Genomic DNA, 8,701 nt, shown 5'->3' on the forward strand with positions numbered 1-8,701 from the left:
CTCTCTCCTTCCCTCTCCTTTTCCCTCTTTCTCTGTCTCTCTCTGCTTCCCTCTCTCTCTCTCGCCTTCCCTCTCTCTCTCTCTCCTTCCCTCTCTCTCACTCCTTCCCCTTCTCTCTCTCTCCTTCCCTCTCTCTCCTTCCCTCTCTCTCCTTCCCTCTCTCTCAATTCAATTCAATTCAATTCAAATCGCTTTATTGGCATGATAAGGTACATCTTATGTTGCCAAAGCATCGAAATACATTTATGGTTGAACACATAAACGCAGATCTATTCGTACAGTGTATAAACAGATATATCCCTAAGTGTATAAATATACATTCGTATAATTTGTATATACTCTTTTCTTAGGTTTACTGGTTGTCCCTCTGTTTATGGCAAGCTGTAACATATTGTGCCGCTAGTGTTACACAGTTTCTCTCTTCCCCTAGTAGGTGTGGGAGTTTTTGGTCGTCATTCAAATTTCTGAATTCAGGGCATATTTGTGAGAATTTTTGGTAGAAATTCTCCCTGATGCCCTGATATTTTCCACAAGCTGTGAGGAAGTGCATCTCTGTCTCCACCATTCCCTGACTGCAGTGAGAGCATATCCTGTCCTCTCTTGGCAGCCTGGTCTGCCTGTGTCTGCCTTTTTCGATCGCCAGGCTATGTTCACTAAGTCTGTACCTTGTCAAGGTTTTTCTCAGTTTGCTATCCTTTACCATGGTCAGGTAATCAGCCATGTTGTATTGTCTGTTTAGGGCCAAGTAGCAATTGAGTTTGCTTTGGGTTTTTGTTGTTTCTGCCCAATATGACAGGTATTTTTCCTTTTGCTTAGTGACAAGTGTGTTGGGTCGAATTCTCTGTGCTACGATGTCACTGTCCTGGGGCTGGTTATTTTTAGTAGTGTTAGTGGTTGCTTCACTGAGTCCCAGGACTAGTTGACTGAGGGTGTTCTTCTTTATGGTCCTCTCTTGGCATTTCAAGGCTTCGTAATGATAGCAGTGGGGGTTGCTCATTTTTAGGTGTTTCCAAAATTTGGTGGCTCTTTTTTGGATAGTAATTATTAGTGGATATTGGCCTAGTTCTGCCCTGCATGCATTGTTTATGGTTTTCCTTTGAGTCCGGAGGATACTTTTACAGAATTCTGCATGTAGGATCTCAATTGGGTGTTTGTCCCATTTTGCAAATTCTTGTTGTGTTAGCGGTCCCCACACCTCACTGCCATAGAGTGCAATTGGTTCAATTACTGATTTGAAAATTTTGAGCCAAATGCTAATTGGGATTTCTATTTGGATTGATCTTTTAATGGCATAGAAAGCCCTTCTAGTTTTCTCTTTCAGTTCATTCACAGCCAGTTTGAAATTTCCCGTAGAGCTGATTTTTATGCCCAAGTATGTGTAGTTAGTGGTTTGTTCGATTTTAGTTGTTCCTAGTGTGAGATTTATTTTGGGTCCCTGATGTCTGGATCTTTGCTGGAACACAAGGACTTTGGTTTTTTGGGGGTTTATTGTCAGGGCCCAGGTCTGACAGAATGACTCCAGCAGATCCTTCCCTCTCTCTCTCTCCTTCCCTCTCTCTCTCTCTCCTTCCCTCTCTCTCTCTCCTTCCCTCTCTCTCTCCCCTTCCCTCTCTCTCTCCTTCCCTCTCCTTCCCTCTCTCTCTCTCTCCCTCTCTCTCTCCTTCCCTCTCTCTCTCTCTCCTTCCCTCTCTCTCTCTCTTTCCCTCTCTCTCTCTCTCCTTCCCTCTCTCTCTCTCTCTCCTTCCCTCTCTCTCTCTCGCTCTCTCCTTCCTTCTCTCCTTCCCTCTCTCTCTCTCTCCTTCCCTCTCTCTCTCTCCTTCCCTCTCTCTCTCCTTCCCTCTCTCTCTCTCTCTCCTTCCCTCTCCTTCCCTCTCTCTCTCCCTCCTTTCCTCTCTCTCCTTCCCTCTCTCTCTCTCTCTCTCCTTCCTTCCCTCTCTCTCCTTCCCTCTCTCTCCTTCCCTCTGTCCTTCCCTCCTTCCCTCTCTCTGTCTCTCTCTCTGTCTCTCTCTCCTTCCCTCTCTCTGTCTCTCTCTCCTTCCCTCTCTCTCTCCTTCCCTCTCTCTCTCTCCTTCCCTCTCTCTCTCTCTCCTTCCCCCTCTCTCTCTTTCCCTCTCTCTCCTTCCCACACAGACAGACAAACTCATTTATATATATCCTTCCCCCAGTCTCTCTCTCTTCCCCCCAGTCTCTCTCTCCCCCAGTCTCTCTCTCTCTCTTTTCCCCCCAGTCCCTCTCTCGCCCCAGTCTCTCTCTCCCCCATCTCTCTCTTCTCCCCCCAGTCTCTCTCTCTCTCCTTCCCCCTCTCTCTCTCCCCCTCTCTCTCTCTCTCCTTCCCCTTTCTCTCTCCTTCCCCCTCTCTCTTTCCCTCTCTCCCTCCTTCCCACACAGACAGACAGACAGACAAACAAACTCATTTATATATATAAAAATTATTTCTACTTTTTTCATAACAACATGTCCTCAAAAAACCCTCGGCACCGCCGGGCACCCTAGCTAGTATTAAATAAAATATACACTTTTTAAAGCCTTAAGTTGGTATAAGAAATAGGAGCAGGAGCTGGCCACATGGCCCCTTGAGCCTGTTCCACCATGCAATAAGATCATGGCTGATCTTAGACCTCAACTCCACTTTCCTGCCCGATCCCCATATCCCCTGATTCCCCTAGAGTCCAAAAATCTATCGATCTCAGCCTTGAATATAATCAACGACTGAGCATCCACTGCCCTCTGGGGTAGAGAATTCTAAAGATTCACAACCCGCTGAGTGAACAAATTTCTCCTCATCTCAGTCCTAAATGGCCGACCCCTTATCCTGAGACTATGCCCCCTAGCTCTAGACACTCCAGCCAGGGGAAACAACCTCTCAGCATCTACCTTGTCAAGCCATCTCAGAATCTTATATGCTTCAATGAGATCACCTCTCAGTCTTCTAAACTCCAGAGAGTATAGGCCCATTCTACTCAATCTCTCCTCATTGGACAACCCTCTCCCTCTCATCCCAGGAATCAATCTAGTGATCCTTTGTTGCACCGCCTCTAAGGCGAGTATCTCCTTCCTTAGGTACGGAGACCAAAACTGTACACAGGTGTATAGCATGTGAACAATTTACTTGATTACTATATCTACTCTTACCCAAGTTTTGTGTAATAGATATTCTAAAATGGATCCTTTTTATGTTTCAGGTATGAAACAAATCAATTAGAATGGACTATTCCTTAGAAACCTCAAAACGCAAAGAAAAACTATTGCGGACAATGCATAACCTTCAGGTCAAGTCAGGGAACACTTTGCAAAAGACAAGCCCATTACTAAACTATCACAGCGGAATGGGTATGGTAACAGTGCAGCATGTGAATCATCTGTCACAAAAAGCTTCAGAGATCTGTCAAGATCTTGAGAATATTGAAAATCTTGTTCGTTTTCGTCAGAATGAGCTCATGTATAAAATCGCAAAACCATATGGTAATAATTCAAATGGTTTGAGTGGTATCCATTGTTGTCTAGATGGCACCACTTACCTTGTCAGTGTCAGCTCCCCTTGGGTCCATGTATTAAATCGGGCTGGTCAGGTATTCCAATCACTGCACTGTGTTCAGAACCAGGGAAGAAGTAAAGAGCCCTTTCTACCAGAAGATGTAACTCTGACTAGGACTGGAATGGTGGCAGTTACTGATATGGTGGGTGGAGTCATTCGGATCTTCAATCCCCATTCCAAGTTCTCGGAAGGTGAATGGATAAATATTGGGGAAATTGATTGCCCCAAAGGCATTGGAGTAGACCCTTCTGGAAAGCTCCTGGTGGCTGATTATACGGCGGGCAAAATTCATATTTTTGCCATAGACCACACCTTCAAGCTGCTGAATGTTCAGACCATCACAGGCCTAAGAGGGCCCAGATACATATGTTCGACATATGATGGTGGAATAGTTGTGAGTGAAGAATGTGATGATGTGAAGGTGTACGGAAGCAACCTAAAACTCATGTACTCACTCAGCATAAAATACTGCCACCAATTTGGTAATCCTGCTGGGGTGTGTGTCGATACAGAAGGGAACATCATGGTAGTGGACGAACAGAAAAGAAATGTGATGCTGTTTCCAAAGAGTGGATCTCCTGTCTGCATTGTGTCTGCAGGCCTCAAAAAGCCTACAACTTTGGCTTGCTCTCGCTATGGTGTAGTGTTTGTTATGGACACCGGAGACAACGGCATAAAAGTCTTCAAGTACAGAGCAAATCCATGTTATGGTTCAGCGAAATTTGGGCCATCTAGCCACAGTCCTCATGTAACGCCAAGAGAAAAGGATGGATAGACGCCAGCAAGTTTTGTAAACTTGCAGAAACGCATGTAATAAAATAATTCGGAGCTGGTTCCTGGAACTGTTTATTCCAGGACAATATTAAAAGCCAACTGCGCCATTTAAAAAAAAAAAAAACTTTGAGACGCAAATTAGAACGATTAAACCAAATCTTATGTAAAACAAATTATCAGTGAAAGCCTAGCAATCAGCAAATCAATCAATCTTTGGTAAAATATTTTTCTCTATATGAAGGGCTGCCTTTCTTGATTTGCAAACTATGATCCTTGTGATACTTCGAATAACCTTTCTTAAAGTGCCCATAGGTGCATTACATTCTCCAGTTCTCAGGCCTCATTTACTTAAATCACAAAAATAATTTAAATTTTAGGTCATGTATTTTGATCTACAATCACACTTCAGGATGGTCTTTGTTGTACCATGAATATAAAAAATTAATAGAATTCCCCACTGTTGCCTAAGAAAATAGTATTACATATTACAAATACTGGAAAGTCAACTCCATATCAATATTATCTCAAAGGTACTGACATATTGCAATTAATTCTAGACAGTATTTCAATATACCACTGTGGTAAACCACTGTCATACCTGTCTGTGTCTGTATGTGTATTCCACTAGGTACAGGTCTGGACATGCCTCGGCTGACTCCTCCCACTATTCCAGGTATATAAGTGACTACCTCCCAGTCCCTTAGTATTCTGGACGGGTCGACCACTCGAGACAAGACCTTCATTCTTTAGTTAATAAAAGCCTGATTGTTACTCGCTCAACCTCAGTCTTTTGAGTAATTGATGGCGCATCAATTTTATTAACTAAATTTTTTATAATGGAGAAGATCCTCACACCAGCATGCCTGGACCTGGACAGTCGGGAAGCGGACGCTTCCACCAAGTTTGCTCACTGGCTCACGTGCTTCGAGACATTCCTGACTGCCTCCACTGCGGTCGAAACGGATGCGGACAAACTGTCTGTCCTGTTCTCCAAGGTGAACCACCGAGTGTACTCAGTCATCCGGGACGCGACCTCGTACACAGCCGCCCTCCAGCTCCTCAAGACCCAGTACACGCGCCCTGTGAACGAAGTATACGCTAGGCACCTTCTGGGGAGTCGCAAGCAACAACCTGGGGAATCGACTGAGGAATACCTCCAAGCACTGTCCGTGCTTGGCCGGGCCTGTGGGTGTAAGGCGGTAACGCCCACTAAGTACACGGAGGAACTGATCCGGGATGCCTTCGTAGCGGGCCACAGGTCCAACTACACCCGACAGCGACTGCTGGAGCAGAGTGACCTCACCCTCGACAAAGCCTCCGACATCGCACTAACGCTGGACGCAGCCTTCCGGGGCATGGATGCCTACTCCTCTGCACCGTGGATGCCGCGGGGAACGACAACCTGGGACACGGTAGGACAGCCCCATAGCACCGTGCCACCCCAGCCACAGCCCAACAACGGCCCAACTACCGCAGCAGTGTCCCAAAGCCAGACAGCAGTATCCCAAGGCCAGAAATGCTACTTCTGTGGCCAGGCCAAACACCCCAGAGCGCGCTGCCCGGCGAAGAATGCGACCTGCTCGGGCTGCGGGAAAAAGGGACACTACGCCAGCGTCTGCAAGGCCAAAGCCACCCCGAACGCCAGCAGCGCCGCGTGTGGGCCGTGCGAGCCGCCATCTTGGGCCTCCCCAGCCATGTGCGAACCACCGCAGCAGCAGCCATCTTGGACGACTCCAGCCACATGGGAATCATGGACGCCGCCATCTTGGACACCAGCCGGGACGCAGCAGACCGCCAACCCCCCCCCATCTGATACTCGCAGCGACACACCGACCCCTACGCTGGCCTCTGTGACGCTGGACCAAACGAGACCGCACCAGCTAGCTCGGTCCAAAATGGACGTTAAGGTAAACGGCCATGCAATAAACTGCCTTTTTGACTCCGGGAGCACAGAGAGCTTCATCCACCCCGACACGGTGCGGCGTTGCTCTCTCCCAGTCCTGCCTGCGCACCAGCGGATTTCTATGGCCTCCGAGTCCCAGTCAGCGGACATTGGCGGCTACTGCGTGGTGACACTAGTAGTAGACGGGACTGTGTTCAATAATTTTAAACTCCTGGTCCTGCCCGACCTCTGCGCTGCCGTTCTACTGGGGTTGGATTTCCAGTGCCACCTCAAAAGCGTTACGATGGCATACGGTGGCCCCCTCCCCCCACTCACAGTCCGCAGCCAGCAGCCTCCAAATTGCCCGCCGCGCACCAGATGCAACCTCTCCACACTCAGAGTCCCACCCCCCCCACTGTTTGCTAACCTCACCCCCGACTGTAAGCCCATCGCCACAAAGAGCAGGCGATACAGTGCCGGGGACAGGGTTTTCATCAAAACCGAAGTGGAACGGCTCCTGAAGGAGGGGATTATTGAGGGCAGCACCAGCCCCTGGCGAGCCCAGGTTGTGGTCGTTAAGACCGGCGAGAAACAACGCCTGGTCATCGACTACAGCCAAACAATAAACCGCTACACCCTGCTGGACGCCTACCCACTCCCCCGCATAGCTGACATGGTCAACCAGATCGCGCAGTACCGCGTCTTTTCGACCATTGACCTGAAATCAGCGTACCACCAGCTCCCCATCAGCCCTGAAGACCGCCAGTATACTGCTTTTGAGGCAAACGGCCGCCTCTATCACTTCCTTAGGGTTCCCTTCGGCGTTACCAACGGGGTCTCCGTCTTCCAAAGGGAGATGGACCGGATGGTCGATCAAAACGAGCTGCAGGCCACTTTCCCTTACCTAGATAATGTGACCATCTGCGGCCATGACTTGCAGGACCATGACGCAAACCTCGAGAAATTCCTCCACACCGCCCAACTCCTGAACCTGACATATAACAAGGAGAAGTGCATATTCCGCACAGACCGCCTCGCCATCCTTGGCTGTGTTGTAGAACACGGGATCATCGGTCCCGACCCGGACCGGATGCGTCCCCTTATGGAACTCCCACTGCCCCACTGCCTAAAAGCTCTGAAGAGGTGCCTAGGGTTTTTTTCCTACTACGCTCAGTGGGTCCCCTACTATGCAGACAAAGCCCGTCCGCTGATCAAGTCCACCTCTTTTCCCGTGACGGCAGAGGCCCGCTTAGCCTTCCACCGTATCAAGGAAGACATTGCCAAAGCCACCATGCACGCAGTGGACGAATCCATTCCCTTCCAGGTGGAAAGCGATGCGTCTGACTTCGCTCTGGCCGCCACCCTTAATCAGGCGGGGAGACCTGTGGCATTCTTCTCACGAACCCTCCAGGGCCCGGAGACCAGACACTCCGCGGTCGAGAAGGAGGCCCAGGCTATCGTGGAGGCTGTGCGTCATTGGAGGCACTACCTGGCCGGAAAACGATTTACCCTGCTCACTGACCAGCGTTCAGTTGCTTTTATGTTCAACAACAAGCAGAGGGGCAAAATCAAAAATGACAAGATCTTGAGGTGGAGAATCGAACTTTCCACCTACAATTACGAGATCTTGTACCGGCCTGGGAAGCTCAATGAACCCCCAGATGCCCTATCGCGTGGCACCTGCGCCAGCGCGCAGATCGATAGGCTGAGGGCCCTCCACAATGACCTCTGCCACCCGGGGGTCACCAGGTTCTTCCACTTCATCAAGGCCCGCAACCTGCCTTACTCCATCGAGGAGGTCAGGACCATGACCAAGAACTGCCAAGTCTGCGCTGAGTGCAAACCGCACTTTTATAGACCAGACAGAGCCCACCTGATAAAAGCCACTCGCCCTTTCGAACGCCTGAGCGTCGATTTCAAAGGGCCTCTCCCCTCCTCCGACCGCAATGTGTACTTCCTCAACATCATTGACGAGTACTCCCGGTTCCCGTTTGCTATCCCCTGCCCGGACATGACCAGTGCCACGGTCATTAAATCTCTGAACAGCCTCTTCACCCTGTTCGGTTTCCCCAGCTATATCCATAGCGACCGGGGCTCATCGTTTATGAGCGACGAACTCCGCCAGTACCTGCTCGCTAGGGGTATAGCCACAAGCAGGACCACCAGTTACAACCCCCGGGGGAACGGACAGGTGGAAAGAGAGAATGCAACTGTTTGGAAGGCCGCCCTACTAGCCTTAAAGTCTAGGGGCCTTCCGACCTCCCGCTGGCAGGAGGTGCTCCCCGATGCGCTCCACTCGATTCGGTCACTTCTCTGCACTGCCACCAATGCCACCCCTCACGAGAAAATGTTTGTCTTCCCAAGGAAGTCCACATCGGGGACATCGTTACCGCCATGGCTGACGTCCCCAGGGCCGGTACTACTGAGAAGACACGTGAGGGCCAATAAAATGGACCCCCTGGTCGAGAGGGTCGACCTCCTCCACGCCAACCCCCAGTACGCTTACATTG

At 49.7% G+C, this 8,701-nt stretch overlaps 1 protein-coding gene across 1 annotated transcript; it reads left to right on the top strand.

The window, feature by feature from the left end:
* Positions 1 to 3,185: 3,185 nt before the first annotated feature.
* LOC147110446 (E3 ubiquitin-protein ligase TRIM32-like) lies at positions 3,186 to 4,543 on the top strand. The gene has a single exon (XM_086002260.1). It carries the CDS (start codon positions 3,204 to 3,206, stop codon positions 4,308 to 4,310), a length of 1,107 nt encoding a protein of 368 aa, XP_085858386.1. The 5' UTR covers positions 3,186 to 3,203; the 3' UTR covers positions 4,311 to 4,543.
* Positions 4,544 to 8,701: the final 4,158 nt, after the last annotated feature.

The sequence above is a fragment of the Somniosus microcephalus genome, chromosome 11 (assembly GCF_052327205.1).
Source record: "Somniosus microcephalus isolate GS21.2 chromosome 11, FLI_Smic_1.0, whole genome shotgun sequence".
NCBI lineage: Eukaryota > Metazoa > Chordata > Chondrichthyes > Squaliformes > Somniosidae > Somniosus > Somniosus microcephalus.

Excerpts from the sequence above, each read along its gene's own strand:
- LOC147110446 (XM_086002260.1), top strand. The coding sequence starts at position 3,204 with ATGGACTATTCCTTAGAAACCTCAAAACGCAAAGAAAAACTATTGCGG.